The sequence below is a fragment of the Rattus norvegicus genome, chromosome 19 (assembly GCF_036323735.1).
Source record: "Rattus norvegicus strain BN/NHsdMcwi chromosome 19, GRCr8, whole genome shotgun sequence".
NCBI lineage: Eukaryota > Metazoa > Chordata > Mammalia > Rodentia > Muridae > Rattus > Rattus norvegicus.
In genome coordinates this window covers 28320535-28341299 of record NC_086037.1, presented here as the reverse complement: position 1 = coordinate 28341299, position 20765 = coordinate 28320535, and the positions used below count along the sequence as shown (strand labels likewise).

The window sequence follows — 20765 nt, the reverse complement described above, 5'->3', positions numbered from 1 at the left end:
TGACAACCAATTCCCTACTTTTTCTCTTATTGTCCAAAGGATATATCCACAGGCATGTATGCCCGTCTTTGTAGGCGCTTTGGGAGAGTTGATGTTGATAGAGAAGAGTCTAGAGTGAAGCAAACGAAACCTAAAGGTAATGATGGACACAGGACATGGGGAATGTGGAGTAAGTTCTGGGCAGTGTATGTTGAGCTTCCTCTCAGGGGTGAGTGTGGGGGCCTTCAGCTGGCCTTTATAGCAATGGGCCACAACCACTGGAACATCTCCACAGATATTGAATTCCATGATTATCACAATTCCTGAAAGTCAAGGTTTTCACATCATTAGTTTCTCCATAACCACATGGAGGATATGGCAATGCCTATGCTATTATTGGGTGAACTTCTAGTCTTTACTTTTACAGTGCATTCGGTATGTTAAATTGATATAATAACACCATCAGGAGGCATGGAGGGTATAACTTTTCTGAATTAAACAGGGCATCAATGTACTTCACTTTCATTGCTTCTTTAAATTCAGTGACTATCTGACAGTAGTAAGAGGGAGAGAACTGTGCTCCTGGCATGACCGTATATTCTTAGAACTCCTTTGACTACCTCTGGCTGACGGGGCCAATCTTACCTTCATATATTAGAGGTTCTGTGTGGCAGATATTTTTCTACAGTAGCCAAACTATATGGAGCAGGTAGAGAAAGAGCCTGTAACCTATTGGCACTTCTGGGGCATTTGTCATTTCAGTAGGGGGAATTAATAAATCTGTTGACCATGTCCTCCCCCTACATGACTTTTTAATGCAAAGTTATTGGACTAGAGTAACAGTGTAGGATATCTGAGTATCCCTGATCAATCAATTCATTGTGGATGCTGAATTGATGATCTGACTTCTGAAACCAGAGGGGTGAGGGTCCTGAAACCAGGTTGTAGCCTGCGTACCTGATAATAATCCTGGAGAAGGCATCTCTCTGGTACTTGTAAGCCTGTGTGGGCGGGCATAGGGAACACCTGGCTGCTTACATCTCTTGGTCTCTATATAGTAGTGGGGGAACTGTGATCCACTTAGGATGCCTCTTACACATAGACCAAACTCCTTGCAGTGACACTGGCTTCCAAGCATGTTCTCCTGTTTGGACCTCACTGTGGTCTGTGTATGCTCTATGCATTCACCCCATGCGGGTTCACTTGTGTTCTTCTACCTACAGCGGCCTGCAGACAGACATCATCCCCTGAAAATGTCCTAAACAAGGTGCAGGCCAACGAGGAAGAGGAGAGGCTGAATAGAGAACTGGAGCTAACTACCAAGGAGAGAAATGAGCTGACAGATCGCCTCCTTTATGTGACAGGTGGATCCATGAGCAAGAGGTATGCATTGCTCCAAACAAACGACCTTGTTCTAAACCTCATCTCCCATAGAGAGGAGATTCAGAACCTGACCCTTACTGAGGAGTGAGATTGAAAATGGACTCTCTGATTCTGCCTGTTGAAAATCTGAACTTGCAATCTGAGTGAAGATTTCAGGGATAAAGTCACTGGAGCATGAGTTCCCAGTGTACAATTGGAAAGCCCTTGACAGGTGGTAGTTTTGCAAGGTTCTAGGTGCTGTGAGTTTGTGGAGAGTGTTTGTACTTGCTAGGAAGGTGACTGAACGCTATCATCTCCTGGCAGCAGCCTTAGGTGACAGGTCCCAGGTTGTTCATATCAATGCTTAACTAGAAGGCCTGAGGCTCTGGCCTGCTCCTTCTTGTCTCTGTGCCTTACACTCTGAGACAGTAATGGTGCATGCATTTCTACTGTTTCTCATTGTGCTCTTTCCATATTTGTCTCTCTTTCACATTCTCTGAGTCTGTTTACTTTTCTTTTCTTGTGGGTGTGTCCCAGTTTGTGTGTCTGTGTGTGCACAGGTCTGCATGCATATGCACAACTTTTAGATGTTTCTATGTCCCTGCACACTTGGAATTTAGGGGTCTGTTTTTTGACCTCAGGATTTACCTGTATAATAGTTTCATGGAGGTGTAAGTGCTTTATTTTGGAAGCCCCACTTTCAACAGTACAGTTCTTTGCCTGTGTGGTCACATTTGTCTATACATTTGTATGCCTTGGGCAGATTATAAGTTTGTGGCAATATCTGGTCTCATCTCCAGAATTATGTGTACTGTCTGCCTCTAGAATATTAGTTATTCGGCTTGTAGCATTCCACTTGTCACAACAGGAAAAATGAAATCAGAGGTTTCTGGATGTGTGTGTGTGTGTGTGTGTGTGTGTGTGGTTGGGTAAGCTCTGGGGACTAGGCTCTGGACAGCATAACAGGTTTGAATGCAGATCCAGCCCTCCTGATTGAAAAAAGTGAGCCAGGGAACCCTTTATCTGGGTGCTTAGCTTCTGTTGTCCTGGGCACACAATTCCAAGTTTCTGAAGCTGAAGAAGATCCAAATATGTAGAATTCAGAAAGTGTCCTTACAGGGCTGGGGTAGTACAGGGCACAGCCTGAGTTCATATAATCCTAAACCTCGATGTTCATTGTGTTCTATCTTCCTGGGGCCAGCCCCTACTTCAGGCCAAATCCATTTTATGAAAACTTGAAGATAAAGGAGAAAGAGGTCATGTCATTACTGCACAACTTAGACACAAAGAACATTGAACATCGTGAGAAATTTCAGGAGATCAAGGAGGAGATTAACTTCTATCGGTAAGTACTGGTCAGAAGGGCCCTTCACTTGTGGAATGGCCATTGCTGCCTCTCTTTGTTCTGGACTGGAGAGCCTGCAGCTCTGGGTCCATGTCTTCTGCTGTTTAAATATCACTGTGCTGTGGATCTTTTGGACTCAGTTTCAGTTCTTTAAGAGACTGTGACTTCTCACCACAGTGTCTATGCATCTTTAGAAGGCTCTGGATAGAACTACACTGATTCAGGCATCAGAGTGTTATTAGGCCAACCTGCGGCTCTGGGGTCATACCAGGTTTAACAAAGCTCAATGTGTGGACTACATGGTTAGCATGACCTCCCTTGGTTCTACTGTCCTCTTGTGGTTATTTGCCGCCTACTAATTGATGTTGCCCCGATGCATTGGGCTCTCATGGGTAGTTGTAGATCCCTTGTTCTTTTGGAGAGACATGGACTCTTATTGGTGCTTTGGTCACAGAAACAATTTATTTTTCCCTGGATTGGCCGTTTGCTGTTTGTGCAGCAGCCATACATGTATGGAGATGTATTCTATGAAGTCTTTATGGGTATCTGGGTCCTGGTGGAGTTTGTGGGATTTGGCAGTTGGAATGGGAGGAAGAAGCTTCAGGATCTTACTATGCAGAGTGTGTTTCCAGCAACCTGCACAGCCGGCTCCTGATGGACCAGGCATGTATGAAGAAGAAGTTGGTCACATTGAAGCAGGAGAGCAAGGAGTTACAGCGATATTTGTTTGAGTTGAACCCGAATAATGAAGACGAACAGGAGAATACCAGCAACCTCCAGACCCAGCAAAATGTGGTAGGAACAAGCAGCTGAGTCAGATTAACAATGTCTGATACCATTTGCCTATTGGATACAACTTTGTTTCCCCTATCACCTTTCTAATCTCCCCACACCCAGTCAGTCACCCACCTCATGTGATAGAGTTATTCATTGCTCTGTCTATGCACAAGTATTCTGGGATGTTAACCACTCTTCAGAAACTGAATTATGGGCAATTATACTTCTCTGCCCTTTTTGAAACTGCAGTCCAGAAATGGTGACAGAGGAATAACATATCACATGACTGCATCTCCCTATCACAGATTGGATGCTATGAAGAGTTTTGAACGAGTTCTTGGTCGTGTGACAAAGGTCATGCAGGGGTCATGTGATGGTTGGAAGCACCTTGTAGGGATAAGAACCAAGTGCAAATGGCAAATGAGTCCTGGTCATTGGCTTTGCTCTGGGTATCATGTGGCCTTCTCCTTTCTTCCTGCACCCCAATTAGGTCTCTCCCCATTTCCCCATTCTTGGTTTGCACTGGTAGAGTCTGAGGAGCAGCTTGTTCTCCCACAGTACTGTGAGGGTTGCTGGTGATGTTCCCCAGCCTGCATAGATATCAGCAATGATTTCAGTGAAAAGATCAGTGCTGTCTGTCCAATGCAGCTGAGGGGACAGAAGGCAGCAACTTGACAGCTGGTATGGGTGTCCCCACCAAATCCGTGTCTTAATAGCTGCCTTCTCCTCCCAGGTCTCAGGAACTGCAGGAGACATGGCATAGGACGGATCCCAGGAAGACAGCCCCCTGAGGAATGAGTTTCTCTCTCAGGAGTTCCCTGTGACGATAATCCTCACAGTCAAATACTTTTTTTGGGTGAATATTCTTCTTCTCAGATAATTTCCTCAATGTTTAGAGACCCTACATTAATGTATCCGTATGCCAGCCTGTCTGGTTGAGGTCTTTCTCCTTTCTCATACCGACAACACCATTTGAGAGACATCTGAGGGGACTGCTTGATGTCTTGTCCTAGAGGAAAAACAGCACTACAACTGTGTTTCTAAATGTTCATTAAGAAAATGCTGTTAAGAAATGTTTTTGGTTATGATTTTCATTGAAGTTTTCTTTTTGTTATTTCATAGTTATATATTCTTGTTACTGTTTTTCATTTTTATACCATTTTAGTTGTTCATTTTATGCCTGTTTTTTGTAAATTGTATTCCTTATGAATAAAAATTGATTTGTAACTCTTGACTCTTTAGACCTTCTTATTTAAGGGTCCTTTCCACTCCTGTAGACTTAGAACTGACAGCTGGGTATGGATCTTTGCATGGTCCAGGCAGCATGGGTAAATAGGGAATTCAAAGCCACCAAGGGGTACACATGGTGATAGTGTCTTTTGTGTGGATAATGTGACTTTTTTTATGGACACACACTTTATGATGTAATCACTGACATACTGTATCCATGCTGTCATGTGTTCTGCTCATCCTAGTCTATATCAGTCTACAACACACATTCCTTATTGACTGTGTGCACCAGATATTGAGTAACACACACTCATGCCTGTAGAGCTGCAGAAAAAATGACAACTCTCACAAAGGAATATAGAATAATCCTAATGGAGAACCATGTGCCTCAGTTTTTCTTACAATACAGCATTAGTATTAAACCACAAAGATAATGACCATCAACGGCATTTTGGGAAATAGGTTTTTATAGGTGCTGTTTCACTTGATCATTCATATGCTGTGTTTTTTATTGTTGCTGATTATATTTATTTTTATCATGTAACTCAATGGATCTTTTTTTTTTCAAATGTATGTCTGGGCCACTCCTGAGTGCATTTCCCTCATGATCCAAAAGAGGGAATAGCATTCCCCATTGTAGATGATTGTTAGGGACCATGTGGTTCTTCTGAGAGAGCAGCAGATGCTCTAACCTGTGAGTCATCACCACAGCTCCTGTAGGTAGCTTTTGTCCTTCCAGGGCATGTGCTATACTAGATGGACACGATCACCTTCAATTAAGGAGAGAGATCTCAGGAGATGTGTATGTACAGGTGGCTGAGCAGTGCCTGCTCAATGTGGTAGGCTGCTAGGCATCCACACCGGGCTCTGGTGCCTCCACTGCTCATTGTGCATTCAGGATCACCCTCCAGCATCACTCAGTTTCAATTCCAAACAGATCTTTCACTTACTATCGATGATCATATAGATTATGCACATCTGATAAAATACAGAAGAGACTAGCCTCCTTCTACAGGCCAACTTGGCATAATGAATTCTTTTGATAGAAAGCAAGATAATTATCTTAATCTATGCAGTTTAGGGAGGACCTCAAGAGCATCCATAGTGAATGCAGACTGCAGCTGTGACCAGATGTTTCTTTTGCAGAGCAGGTCTGTGCAAGCCCAGAACTTAGGTGGGACAGTTCATGTTTCACCTTTTACATGGAAATCTGTGTATTGAGAAAGTATATTTTCCACGTGACTCATTTCCAATTTCTGGAATTAATCTGACTTACTGAGAGTGGAGGTGACTCAGAGAGATAAAGTGAAGAAGAATAATCCAGTATGTCTGCAAACAGATGCTGTCTCATTAGGGCTTTTCAATGCTCAGCAGCTAGAGAAGCAAGGGAGAGGCATTGGTGACTCTAAAGCTTAGGTCCTCTAGTCATTATAAGCTGAGCATGACACAAAAAGAGTCATAGGTATCACACTAGAATCTAGTAACTAGATTTAACCAACCTATCACATTAATGCTGTGTTTGGTGGTATTTTTTGCCCTCTTAGGACCTGGAAGAGGCTTGGGGTTTTCTAATCCTACTCATAATTTATTATCCTTCCCAACACTATGGGCTTTGTTCTGTAAATGCTAACAGCGCCATCCAATACCTAGGATACTTTCTACTGACATGTGTGACGTGAGACAAAACAGTCCCTGTCATCCCTCACCTGAATAAACTTCCTTAGAGGACAGTGTAGTTGGAGGGTCCTTCTTTCCTCTCCAAGATCGAGAAACATTTCCAATCTTCAGACAAGTGTGTCAGCCATTGTCCAGTGACTGTCTTGAGATGTCCACAATGTCAGCTGAGTGAGGGCAGGGCAGGGCAGGGCAGGGCAGGGGATTGGGGCAGGACAGGGCAGGGCAGGGCAGGGCAGGGCAGGGCAGGGCAGGGCAGTTGATTGGGGCAGAGTCCATGAGATGTCAGTAGGCAACAGGCCAGCTGGGGCTAGTGTGGGTACAGGGCTTCTAGTGTGGGTGTGAGAGGAGGAAATTAGGAATGGTCAGATTCTGATGCAGCATATAGGCGGGAAGGAGCTTAGACCATCTCAGTGCCATATAGGGACATTTAGACCCTGATGGGCAGTGTGGGGATGGTAGGGTCCCATATACTGCTCTCCGCAGGTGTCAGAAGAGCATACAGTGGCTCTGTCAGACTTATGACAATCAGGCAGGCACTGGGTGCAAGTGAGAATCATGGGACAAGCCCTGTGTGCAGCCTGGTTTGGGGACATTCCCAGGTGCCCCATGGACTGCAAATTAAAGGCAAAGGACACAGGGAAGCCAGCAATTCCCATGCACATGACATAATTACCTGTAGAACTTTCTAGAATTTCCATAGACTATCTGTCACTAGTCCTCATTATAGAAGGCACCAACATTCTGCCCTCTACTTCAACTTGGTGAGACAGCTATTCTAACTCCAGCAGAAAGGCCTCAGGGAAGACAGTAAGACCTCGCAGGTGACCCCTTTTACTATTGAAACAGGATCTTCCTATGGAGCCCAGAGTGGCTGTAGGATACTAATGCTCCTGCCTCACAGTGAATAGAATTCCAATCCACCCTCAAGAGCAGTTGATTCATAGCCAGATCTGATTAAGGACAGCTAAGGCCCCAGGGTGCTAGGATTACCAGGGTCCTAGTAAGTTTCTCCAGCCTAAATTACAACCTGAGTCGGTGCTGCTATTTGGGACACTGCCTGATGCCCAGTGACATCACACCTTGGAACTCTTTGTCAAACATAAGCTGTTATGGGAATGAAGTACCCACACAATAAAAACTCGTCTGGATACTCCTAGGTCAAGAATCCCCTGTTGGAAATGCCTTGGACCGCAAAATTTTAAATTCTAGATCCTTCTGGCTTTTAGAAGATTTATAAATACAAAAAAAGAAAGATGGGCATAGTAATTTAAGCCTGTGATCCCAGTCATGGGAAACTGAGTCAGAGTGATGGAAGACTGTAAGTTCCAGGCCAACCTGTGTTTCAAAAAAAAAAAAAAAGGCATGGTGAAGATTCCACTCAAGTGGAAACCAAAAGGGTTTCACATGGGCCCTGCCATCCACTGGTCAGCACTCTCATCACCACAGCCACAGGCAGACACTGGGGAACATTTCTCTCTTTGGGATGCAATCCACCCCATGATTCTATGTGAGGAATCCCCCAAAGGTTGCATCATGTGAGGGACCTAGAAAGTTCCAGGATTGGGAAAATTTAGGAGTTTATAATTAGGGATGATCTACAGCTGTGGCAAAGCCTTTTCTCAGCACATGGCAGCCCAAGGTTTGTCCCCAACAGTAAAAATAAAATCCCCCAAAAATAATTCAAACAAAATGTCATGAAGCCTGCGCCCTGACAAGTCTCCTCAAAAGTGTGCAGGAACCTGGGTCCACATTTAGGACCCAGCACGGCCTCTGTGACCCGTGAGAAGGGATCTAATATGGGAATTAGTACAGTATGACTTATCCTTGTGGATACCTTTGGTGACAATAACCACCTTACTCCTGAAAACCCATCTACCTGGGGGGCTCAGCACTCATGTCACCCAAAAAGCCCAGATCCTAGGGCCAGCATGGGCAGGTGGTGAAGAAAGTTTGTCTCTCGTGAACATCAGTTGCTGCTCCTGATCTGACTCTATCCTCAGGAGACAATATCACTCCAGAAAGTGTGGGTGTCAATGGCTCTTCCCAGGCCAAGGCTGGGATACTGCTTAAGTTCCACAATGCACAGCAGTGCTCACTCTAGAACTCTAAATGTTCTACAGCTGAAAGAGGTGGGTGCTCTGCTGGCCACGACCCTCCCCAGCAGTGTTTAGTGCACTCAGAGTGGTGCTTCAGATGTGAGGAACTTCTTGAGGCTACTCCCATGGAGAATGGCAGATTCATCAGAATGGGGCACAGGGTGAGTTCAGAGCACAGCTGGGAGGAATTTAGGGATGCCAAGCCATGACTAAGACCAGATCCTGGGCTGACAGGCAGTTGAGCTGGAGAACTGGCATCCAAAGTGTGACTGCCTGAATTCCTCTTAGACCAAAAGCCCTGGATCTGAGCTACTTTGGTGCGTGCTCTTAAGTGGGGTCCCAGACACAGCTCAGAATTGGGGCTGTGCATGGACTTTGGTGCTGGCATCAGGAGGCTTAGCCATAAAGTGCCGAGCTTTCCCATCTGTGCCCACTCAAACTCCTCTGTTTCATTTTAGGTGTGTTTGGTATAGTTTTGAGACAGGGTATCTTGTAGCAGCCCAACTCGCTTTGAGCAACAATGTAACATAAAAATAACCTTGAATTCAAGATCCTCCAACCCCTCTGTCCCAAGTCCTGGAATTAAGACCTCCAGCTGTGACCATTTTCTGTAGCATAGGATCCATCTGTATTAGAGTGAGCTTTGGAAATACTGGAGCTCCGACTGTTCCTTAGAATTCAGGTTTCCTTAATTCTTAGTAGGAGTTTTGTGATGATGCTGATGAGAGAGTCAGGAGTTACACTGGGAGAGGTAACAGTCCTGGCAGCCCTGAGTGCACAGTGAAAGTCAAGACAGAAGCCTGCTGATTAGCACCTGAGTGAAAGTGGGAGGATTCAGAGTTCAAGAACAGACTCAGTTACATACCTAAGACCATATTGCAACATTTTTGTTTCATTTTTTGGCTTGTTTTCTTTGAGACAAGGTGTTAATTTATAGCCCTGGCTGTCCTGGAACTCACAATGCCTCTACCTTCCAACGGATGGAATTAAAGGCATGTGCCAACATGCACTGCCACTAATTAATTTTTAATTAAACATGCTGGCACAATCCAGTAATCCCAGTGCTTAAGAGGCCGAGGCAGGCAGATATCTGGCTTCCTGACAAGTCTGATCTACAGAGAGCATGTCAGAATAGCCAGGGCCAAACAGAGAAACCCTGTCTCAAAAAATAAACAACAAAATGAATTTGTTTTAAAGAAGAGAGGAACTATTTAACAGAATTAGAGGCAGAGAACCAAAAGGTAAAGGGCAGTGCAGAGCCTAGCTTCTGAGATGAAACTGGACACCATGGGGTTAGGGTGGGGATTCTCATCTTGGACTGGGAGACAGAGGGTGACTTCAGGCATGGAAGGCTCAGTCAGTCATTAGTCAGGATTCTCAATCAAGAGGGTGTTGTAAGATCCAAAATGTGTGAGCAGTGTTCTGCATGAGACTAGAAGAACCCGCCTACCCATACAAAACAGCCAATGAAGATTAATCACAAGCATACGTCTGGAGGTCCACAAGAGGTTAACGTCCACCTTAGTGTGGATTATTCAGAGCACAGGTGGAGAGGAATAGAAGAGCTGATGGTGGCTGAGGCAGGAGAGGAGTTCGGGTGTGAATTTGAGCCAGTAAAATGGAGCTTGGAGGTCGGGCAGAGCAATGAGAGGTCTAACAGCATAGCTGTTGAGATCCTTCAGATTAATTTGTCTTAAGAGCCTCATGCCATAGCCAAGGGCAGGAATAGATCTGACTATTGGGTGGCTGGGCTCACATAGCCCAACAGGTTTGGCCTTGCATCTGTGGGATTCCAAGTCTCTCCCTTTAGACACAGCCATGGAGAAGGTGTAGCAGTGAAGGTGCAGATGGCTTTGCAATGCTTGGCTTATGGTGTTGAGTACTTCATGCTCCACAGAGCTAGGGAATGTCCTAGAAGCCAGGGAGGCTGAGCCATGAGGAAGACAGGTCTCCAGGAGAGAGAAATGATAACCAAAGTCACTAAGAACTTCCTGAATCACAGTGTCTGTTAAGCATATATTTTATTTACTTACTTTTATGGGCCTGAGTGTTTCACCTAATAAATGCTTGTGCACAATGTGGTATGTGTGGTGCCCGTGAAGTCCAGACTGATTCCCTAGAACTGCAATTACAGCCTAATAGGAGCCACCATGTGGGCACTGGGAACTGAACCCTGGTCTTCTGCTCTTAGCCACTAAACCAACATTCTCTTCAGCACACCCCCTCATTGTATTGTCATTAAGATTTACCCATTTAGCCTTCAGTATTTGAATTAATGAAGATGTGACAAGAGTTATAGTTACCATGATGGTTCAGGCATAGACAGGCAGGCATCTCATTGTATACAAAATATAATTTCATTCTTTCTTTCTTTCTTTCTTTCTTTCTTTCTTTCTTTCTTTCTTTCTTTCCTTCTTTCTCTTTCTTTGTTTTACTCTTGGAAACAGGGGTTTTTTTGTGTAGCTGACCTGGAACTAGCTCTGTAGAGGGAGCTGGCCTAGAATTCACAGAGATCTGTCTGCCTCTGCCTCCCAAGTGTTAGGATCAAAGGCCTGTGCCACCACCACCACACATCCTTCTGTTTTAAAGGAAAAATGTAGCCCTACATGGCAGCACGAGTTTAGTCCCAGTATAGACATTTTTCTAGAGTTCCTGAAGGGCTTGCTGCCTTCCCCTTTAGCCCTGGCTAACATGAGAGCTCCACACCTATGGGGTTTGCTTCATAAGAGTCTGGAGGATGAGGGTCACAGGCTGATATATCTGTGTACAGCAAAGGATGCGTGGTGAAGGTCAAGTGGGTACAGATCAGCAGGTAAAGGCTCTGCCACCCAGCCTCATGGCCTCAGTTTGATCATGGATGAAAGCAGAGAACTGAGTCCACATTGTGTCCTCTGCTCTCCATGTGCATATCATGGCACAGGAACACCACAAACTACATAAAATGTAAAATGCTGAAATGCTGAGAGAAGAGGCCTATGGTAGGCGTCTCCTACACCTGAGACTTCCAACCCCGAAAAGCAGGGGGTAGAGAGTGAGGATGCAGAGTGCACACAGGTCAGGACAAGTCCATGTTACTAAAGCCTCCATGTGTGGTGAGCAGGCTCTGGGGCACCATGAGGGACATCAGGAGCTTCTGCACATTGTAGAATAACAGGGTTCCATGTTACCTCACATGCCCATGATTTGCCCCCTACTGCAGGGAGAAGCCAACACCAGAAGCCTCCAGCTCCCAGCCCTGCTTTTGCCATGTAGGTTTATCCAGAAGAGCTTGGAAGTCCCTGGACCTGGAGTCTCAGGTGGTTGTGAGCCACCTGACCCGGGTGCTGGAGACTGAACTCAAGTCTTCTGCAAGAGCAGCAAAGACCCGTGCGCTGCCTTGCCCAGCCAGGGCTGTGAAATGGTGTTTATTTTCATCTGAACAAACCCAACAACAGTTTAGGTCCCTAGAAGCCACATGAACCTGGATGCAGTAGAGTCTGTCATCCAGCCCTTCCCACAGGGAGATAGGAGCCTAAAGTGGACAGTCTCTAGGATTAGGGGAAGGGCTAGCCTAGCATACACAGCCATGGACGAGAGGTAGAAGGTGAGGACCTGTGCTCAGGTTGTCCCTGACCTTTACACAGGCACATCAGTACCTGTACTCACAGAAACACCATACAGACATAGGTGAGAAAAGAAATAAAACAAACAATATTGAAAATACAATATACTGGGGCTGGAGGGATGGCTCAGTGGTTAAGACCACTGACTGCTCTTCCAGAGGATCTGAGTTCAATCCCCAGCAACCACACTGTGTCTTATAACCATTTCTAATCTCATCTACTACCCTCTACTGTTGTGTCTGAAAACAGGGACAGTGTACTCACTCATATGGACAAAATAAATAGTTTTTGTTTTAATCCTTTTCTAAAAAAAGAAACCCATCTGTGACACATGATCATTGTGTGATTCCAAATGTCGCTACGTCAGTACAGTCCTATTGCTACATGGTCCACCAGTTGTGTCAGCCTTGGTAGTAGAGTGGCACAGTTGAAAAGATGCTGGTCACAGTGACCAGGCAGCCTAGAAAGCTAACCATGAGCAGAGAAGGCTGTGCTGTGTCCTAGTCCTCTACCCCACTGCCACCTCATCCCTACGAATAGAGCAAAAAAGAACAGATGAGGAATCTTCCAGGTTTCTTTCCTCTTTGACTTCTTTATTAACCTAGCCCCTGTGCTACATGTAACCTTGTCACATCCTCTGTCCCATCCCTAAGCCCACATACCTGTCAGATAAGACAGGGATCTTGCTTTGGGGAGAAGCTCTGGTCCCTCTCTGTCCTAAGAGGCTCTGAGCCATCGCTGAAAGAGAGTCCTCTGAGGATTGAGGGAAGTCCATAGCCCGTACTCTGACTTCCAGGAAGGTTTGAGGAAGGTGGTCCTCTTCTTGTGGTTCCTCTAGTAGGAGCAGCCCACACTTGGGCCCAGCTCCCACTATCAGGAAAGACAGGTGGCTCTGGTCTTTGCACAGCTCCAGCGGAATGAACAGTGCATCTCTCCTCTCTCTCTTGCAGGAAGTCTCAGCCTCTGGTGCAGGTGATGTTCCCAACGCAAAGGAAAGGGAAGTGCAGAGTGAGGACTCCCAGGATCCTTTAAAACATTGTCTGCATTGTCTTCATTAATTTTTCTGTTTAATTTTTATTCCATGTGTATTGATCTCATTGTAGGGGTGTGCATTCCAAAGCATGAGTGTTGAAGGTAGAGCAGAAAGCATGGGAGTCACTTTATCCTACCGCATGGGGTCCCAGGCTCTGAACCGGGTTGTTGAGCTTGTCTACAAAGAGCTTTCATACTGAATTTCCTTCTGGCTCTGATTTCAGGGAGAGCGTCTCATAGAGCCCAGATTGGCCAGTAAACTACTGATCATCCTGCCTCAAGTATTGCCATCTAGTTCATGAAAGGGTTGAGTTATTGAAACGAGGGACTGGGGATGGGCAGAGGTGCATGACTGAGGCTATCTCTGCTCAGTGGCATGCCTTTGGGGACTGATAGTTTTCATCACTGAGATGTCATTTCACTGCAGTGCTCCTCTGGAGAGAAGGAATCTCTTTTGCCAGGGCATCAGGCTCTCCAGACAGGCCTGGAAGGTGGAGGTCTAGAGGCCAGGCCTGCATTCCTCTTCAGAAGCTGCATTTACCACTCTGGACAGTGCTATAGCACAGGGTCACATATCCAGTTCTACCCTGAGACCTGCTGATTAAGAATGTCTATCCTGGGACAATGTCTATCATCGGTTCAAGGTGTGGCCCAACCAACTTATTATAAAGGATGATAGTGGTTGGTTGAAAAAGGCAGTAACTTTCTATGAACCATATATTAAGTTTTTATGTATATTAAAATTAACATTGGAAAGAACGATGGTAGGAGAGGAAGCTAGAGGACAACTGCTGCAAATGCTTGCTTTTGAAAATGCTAATGAAGAGTATAGGAGAGCATAATTACCTATAAAGGAGACTGGGGATATTAATGCTTATATGAAGGCATGTAAGTATATCTTCTCTGAAAATGGAAAGATGCATTTTTGGCACGTATTGATCCAGATAGAGTTATTAAATTATACATTGAAATACTCTTGAATATCCTTTAGGCACTTTAGCTCAAGATGAGTTGCCTTTAGAATGGATATATATTAAATTTAACTTTAACAAAACATTAACAACATATGAGGAACAAATTTCTTTAATTATTCAGCAAGGCATACAAAGACCTGTTAAACTGTGGGGATATGATTGTGCTGATTTTGTTTTCTCATTAAGCAAAAATAAAGTGGAATATTTAATGCAGACGTCTGAAGTTTTTCAATTAGCCATGATTTCTTACACTAGAAATACTGAATTTCATTTTCCCCATAGTAAATTCTGGGATTGCTTAAGAAAACAAAAAAAAATGTGATAAATACACTAATTTCTGTTGACCCATTACCATCTGCCTTTACTGTGTTTACAGATGGCTCCAAGACCAAAGATCTAAGACAGATGGCTTATTGGACCAAAGATAAATTTTGGGGACAAGAATCTTCTTTTGGGTCAGTACAACAAAATGAAGTATTAGCAGTAATTAATGTATTGCCGGATTTTACTCATGATGTAAAAATATTAAAGCCGAGTCAGCTTATGTTGTAGGAGTAGTACAGAATATTGTAACTGCTGTTGTTTCTACATCTAAGCCTATATTAAATGTTATTCTCACATATTAAAGGACTATTGTTATTCTGAAACTCTAGAATATTTATTACACATATTAGATCACATTCAAGATTGCCAGCATCTTTAACACATTGCAATCATATGGTAGATCAATTAGTGGCATTTGCTACCCCAGAAGAAAGCAGTCATAATCATGCCAATACAGGATATTTGCATATTAAATATAAGGTTCCCTATTCTGAAGCCAAACAAATTATTGCTAATTGTCGTATTTGTAAGCCCTCACTTATAAAATGTATTCCATCTGAAATTAATCCCAGAAGAATGCAACCTAATACATCGTGGCAGATGGATGGAACCCATATTTCTGAGTTTGGTCGCCTTTCATATATCCATGTAAGCATAGATAATTTTTCAAAATTTGTGTGGGGTACACCATTGCCAGGAGTACGCACTGCTCATGTTATACAGCATCTATTGGAAACTTCTGCTGTTATGGGACCGCCTTCTAAAATTAAAACTGATTATGGACCAACATATATTTCTTATCAATTTAAACAATTTTGTCGGCTCTTCCGGGAAAATGGCGACTCCTGCACGTGCTCCAGAGTTGCTGCTGCCCTGGAGCCTGCGACCTCCATGGGCCCTGCTGGGGAACCCTGCCTGCGGGGCCAGCCTCAGCCCATGCACAATGTGCTCCCTGCCCCGCGGCTTCGAGCCCCCAGTTCCTGAGGACGTGGGGCGGCAGAGTTTGGCGGAGCTGCAGGAGAGGTTGAGGCGCCAGGAGAGACTTTTGAGCAAAGAAAAATTCATTTGCAAATTGCCCGACAAAGGTAAAAATATCTCAGACGACGCCACTGCCAAACTGAAAGCTGCCATTTCAGAAAGTGAAGAGGTCAGAGGGAGAACTGAACTACTTCATCCTGTTAGTGTTGACTGTAAGCTAAGGCATAAAGCAACCACAAGAGTTGATACCGACATAGACAAGGCCCAGAATTCTGACCTGATGCTTGATACTTCATCATTAGTTCCTGAATGTCCGTCAGTAGACATTGAATCATCTAAAACAACCTCAGAAACTCAGGGACCTACACAGCTCACTCACAAAGGCAATGAAGAGACTTTGGAGACTGGCTGCACAGTGAGTACCAGCCTGTCTGTCCTCATCACAGCCCAGGCTCCCCCATCTGAAGTTAATAAACATCTCCCCCAGCATTCAAGTCAAGCAGAAGAGGTTTCCAGCAGCGTCGACAGTCTGTTTATCACTAAATTGCAAAAGATCACAACTGCAGACCAGACCGAACCCTCAGAAGAAAACACCAGCACTGAGAACTTTCCAGAACTGCAGAGTGAGACTCCTAAGAAGCCTCATTACATGACAGTGCTAGAAATGCGAGCTAGAAACCCAGTGCCCCCTCCTCATAAGTTTAAGACCAATGTGTTACCCACACAACAGAGTGACTCACCAAGTCATTGTCAGAGGGCTCAGTCTCCTGCTTCCTCAGAAGAGCAGCGAAGCAGGGCTAGGCAGCATCTTGATGATGTCACAGCAGCTCGCCTTCTTCTGCTCCACCCCCTGCCTGCACAGCTGCTCTCCATAGAAGAGTCCCTGGCTCTGCAGAAAGAGCAGAAGCAGAATTATGAGGAGATGCGGGCAAAGCTCGCAGCACAGAAACTAGCCGAGAGACTGAATATTACAATGCAGAGCTACAATCCAGAAGGGGAGTCTTCAGGGAGATACCGAGAAGTGAGGGATGAAGATGATGCCCAGTCCTCGGACAAATGCTGAAAATGAGCGCTGGGAGATCCCGGGAGTCGACTGTTGAGCTTACATTGTCTCATCGAACTTCCTAACAAGTACCAAGACAGTGTCAGACCTTGTTGAGGGACAGCAGTTGAAGTTACACAAAGGTAGCTACAAAATAAGAACCCAGTTTGTCTTTCAGAAGATGATCTTCACATGCTTGAACAGTTCAATATTTGAACATTGTGTTTGGCCGTATTGTGTTACAGTTTTGCAGTATATTGTGCATTGGTCTGATATTTTAGTGTGAGTAGAACACACGTTTTCTTTAAGATATCTGCTTTTTCCTTCTTCGTATTCTTATCAGATAGCACTGCTTACACCCCTTCTGGTGAAATACTTTGTTATTCCAGGCACCTAAAGTGAATTAGGAAGGCCTGGTCCCCTCACTCAAGAAATGAGGGGAGCAGTCTAAAGAATGGTACGCATGCTTGCATGGACAGGTTCCTGAGACGCTGGATGTGAAATGCCGCACACAACACTCGGGAACCACCACCACTGTGTCTGCTGCTCTGTCCTCTCTTGGGGCGACTGCTGTCACCTGTGATGAGGTTAAGGAGCACTTGGAAGAAGTGCTGGGTGGGGAGGGTCTTCTGAGCTGGTGTGGGGAGCTGCTCCTGGCTGCCCTAGGCTTGAACTCATTGCCATCTGGGATGATAGGTCCCTGTACAGGACACTCGTGCTTGGTAAGGAAACCGGTGTTTTTCTAAGTGTTACAGTTGAATTGTCAGTATATTGCATTTTCCCTCGTTAAACCCACAGAGGTGTTTACAGGCTGCAGAAACCTCAGTCCTGTATGTGCACATTTGTGCTGTTTAAAATGATTATATGATCATTTTCAGCAAAGATAACAATGTTATCAAAAAGCCTTTGTCTATTATGTGGAACTTGTAAAGGAGAAATAAAATACCAATCAGAGCAAAAAAAAAAAAACCATTTTGTCAATGATATCATATTGTACATATTACTGGTATAGAATACCATCCACAAGGACAAGCTTTTGTTGAAAGAGTTCACCATACCCTGAAATGACAAATTATAAAATTAAAAAGGAGGAAAAGAGATGACCTTACACAGCCTGAATGGGGTTGGCATACCAGTCCCAGAGTAATATTGGCATAAGCATTATTTTTTATTAATCTTCTTAATTTACCACAAGGTGAAGTTATATAAAGAGCAGATAGACTCTTTATTGGACTTCTCCCTGATGGCATGGAACAGAAAATATGGATAAAAATTGCCCGAGATGCTGAATGACAGGAAGGTACATTACTGTATGTAGGGGAGAGGGTTTTGTCTCCTTACAGGATGGGGGACAATTCTGGTTACCCGGGAGACGGATCCAAGCACAGAATGATAAGAACCGCTCCCTACCCTCAGAAGAAGCCAGTTAAACCAGCTACATTCTCTCCTGATGGATGTTCTCCGGAGATGAAGGAGGTGTCCTCCATTACTGAGGCCCTGGCTTCTCTTAGTGTCGCCAAACGACAACGGAGAAGGATCGATGCAGTGACAACCCCATTACCTAGGTGAAGCGATTAAGCCCTGAAAGGAAAACTATGTTGTCTCCTACAGGAAGTCCTTTACTGCTGAGCACGTATTGTTAGCAGTGTGTGCTTTACTCACGGTTTCTTCTGTTGCGGCCAATGCGAGTTATCAGGCTTATATTCCTTGTCCACCTTTATTTGAACCTGCTACTTGGCGGGCAAACAGATGTAGTTTTACACACCACCCCAAGCATTTTATCATCTCTTTGGAATAATTTGACCTTTTGAATAGACGTGATGGAGCTTTGTATAATTTTCCTTGTGCTGGATTAAAGATGCCTTTGTGTTTAGGAAAGAGACCAGGCCTACAAATGGGTTATTAAAATTGGCGATTACCAGGAATAATTGTTACAGGCTCCAGGATTGACAGCTTGGTCTATAACCAAAATTGGAATAACATTACATTTGTTAGCGAGCCAGTATATCCTACTTGTGCTTGGTTTACTTATGTAGGCTTAAAATATCTCCCATGCAATTGGAAATATTGCCCTGGTATGTTTGGAAAAATTATTCAAGATAAATGAATAAATTGGGGTCCTTATGGCCAATTATTAATACATGTTCAGAATGGAATGTTACCACTTGTGATTTGTCAAATGTTACCAGGATGAACTGAGAGGAGAATGAACGCCTTAATGGATGCTTGCTGATGGAATGTAGAGATGGAGGCATTGCTGATGTTCGACTGGCCTCTGTGGAAGATCCTACTGCGTTTCAAGCTCATTTGTGGAAGACTGTCACTGCATTAAAAGAAGCTGTGCTTGCTAATGGAAGCTTTTCTGGGACTGCTCAATCTGCCTCTCAGTATAATTTTACAACATTTAAGAAAGAAAAGGTTACTACTTGTATTCCTATGCCATATTTCTTTTTAATAGGTAGATTTAATTTTGCTAATGGATTTGCTTGTACTGTCATTAGTATTCATGTATTGATTCATCTATTCAGTTTAATATAAATCAATATTCTATTATGATATTCAGCAAAAAATATATGTATGGATGCCTGTTAATTTGAGACATCAATGGGCTCAAGATCCTCTTAATTATATGATTATTGAATTTTTTAATAATCTGCTGAGGAACAGTAAAAGAATTATTGGAGTTTATAGCTACTATTTTAAGCCTTATTTCTGTTGCTACTTTGGCAGCCATTTCCAGCATAGCATTAAAAACATCTATGGAGACAAAGCATTTTGTTGAAGACTGGCATAAAGATTCACATGAGTTATGGATAGAGCAAACTAAAACTGATACTAGACTTCAACATCAAGTAGATGTTTCAAAACAAACAGTAGAATGGTTGGGTCGAAAGAAGTTATTCATTGAAAAATATGAGGATTTAAGATATGATTGAAATCCTACTACTTTTGTGTTAATAAATATATGGATAATGATACAGAACATGATTGGAAGTTAATTCAAGCCTATTTAGAAGGTAATGAAAGTGCTACAAAAGTAATTAATGCCTTGAAATACGATGCTCGAATGTCTTTTGGTAAACAGCTAGAAGATACTACCCCTATGTAAATAGCTAAATTATTGGATGATCAATTGACAGGATTAGATCCCAAGGCTTGGCTTCAAAGGATTTTCCATAGCATGGGAGGAGCTAGTTTTGCCATAATCTTATGTACATTATGTATTATGTTGCTTTATTTTTACATGATTAAACCCCTACAAGTACATTTTGCTATGTTGTGGAAAGTGTTTCTTTTAAAACAAAAGAAAAAAGAAGGAATTGTTAAGACATAGATATGCAGCTCCCAGGCAGGGTCAAGAAAGGCCTGGTGACAGATACAAGTAGGAGCTAGAATGCCACCCTGGAGAAGAAAATGTTTTCTCACTTGGCCTAAGCTATGTTCTGCTATGTTCTGTCTCTGTGCAAGCGGTTCTAATGCTGTCTTGGTAATGGTGAGTATATTTTGATTATAATAAGAGAGGTGATTTGTTATATGAATATTTTGAGAAGAAGCCTTTGTTCATTCGTATTTCTTTGTTTAGTCTTCCCTCAGTTGTTCCTGGTATCCTGGGAATAATGATCTTATGGTATCTTGACAAAATGAAAATTGTAGTAATGAACATTCCCAGCTATATAGGGATTAATAAAGCTTGCAACTGTGTGCAGTTCCTTCTGCCTTTGCTCTGCACCCCCTGTGTCCTGGGGGTATGCATCCATACCCAGGGCCCCCAATTCACTAGACATTGACAACTGGTCACCCCACAAAATACAGAAGCATCTACCTTAGTCAAAAATGGATATTTTATTGAATGCACACACTAACACTGATTGATCACATTCATGTGACTACTGAAGCTTTTTCTGCCCTCTGTAGCAGTGATGATGTCAAAATCTAACTGAAAACCATGCACACCCGGTTTAGGCTGTATCAAAGTAGCCCATGATTTCAGTGTTCCCTCCAAGGTGCCATGAGACAGTAGTAGCATGAGTCTGCATGCACCTCGACAGTTTTCACTAGGGACTACACACACACACACACACACACACACACACACACACACACACACACATTTCACAGACATGGTGCACATTCTTTGCACACAAGGAAGAAAGTGAGCAGTAATGAAAATACACCAATAATGGAATTGATGGAGGGAGCTGTGGGGAAGCTGGGGCTTAGAGGTACTTAAAGGCCCTATGCAGGCTCTCCTTTTGTTGAAAGAAATTTCAAGTGCAATGTGGTTCTTTTTTTTTTTCTCTAAAGCACAGAGGGCTAGGGTGGATCACAGGGCTTTGAGCATGTTCG

The 20765-nt window shown here is 43.8% G+C and overlaps 2 protein-coding genes across 2 annotated transcripts; both read left to right on the top strand.

Annotated features, from left to right (window-relative positions):
* Nucleotides 1-1690: 1690 nt before the first annotated feature.
* Nucleotides 1691-4640, top strand: LOC134483491 (disks large homolog 5-like). The gene is made up of 3 exons (XM_063278740.1): nt 1691-2686; nt 3319-3481; nt 4197-4640. Exons 1-3 carry the CDS (start codon nt 2511-2513, stop codon nt 4224-4226), a joined length of 369 nt encoding a protein of 122 aa, XP_063134810.1. The 5' UTR covers nt 1691-2510; the 3' UTR covers nt 4227-4640.
* Nucleotides 4641-15341: 10701 nt separating this feature from the next.
* Nucleotides 15342-19686, top strand: LOC134483490 (DNA-directed RNA polymerase II subunit GRINL1A-like). The gene has a single exon (XM_063278739.1). It carries the CDS (start codon nt 15342-15344, stop codon nt 16437-16439), a length of 1098 nt encoding a protein of 365 aa, XP_063134809.1. The 3' UTR covers nt 16440-19686.
* The last annotated feature ends 1079 nt before the right edge of the window (nt 19687-20765 follow it).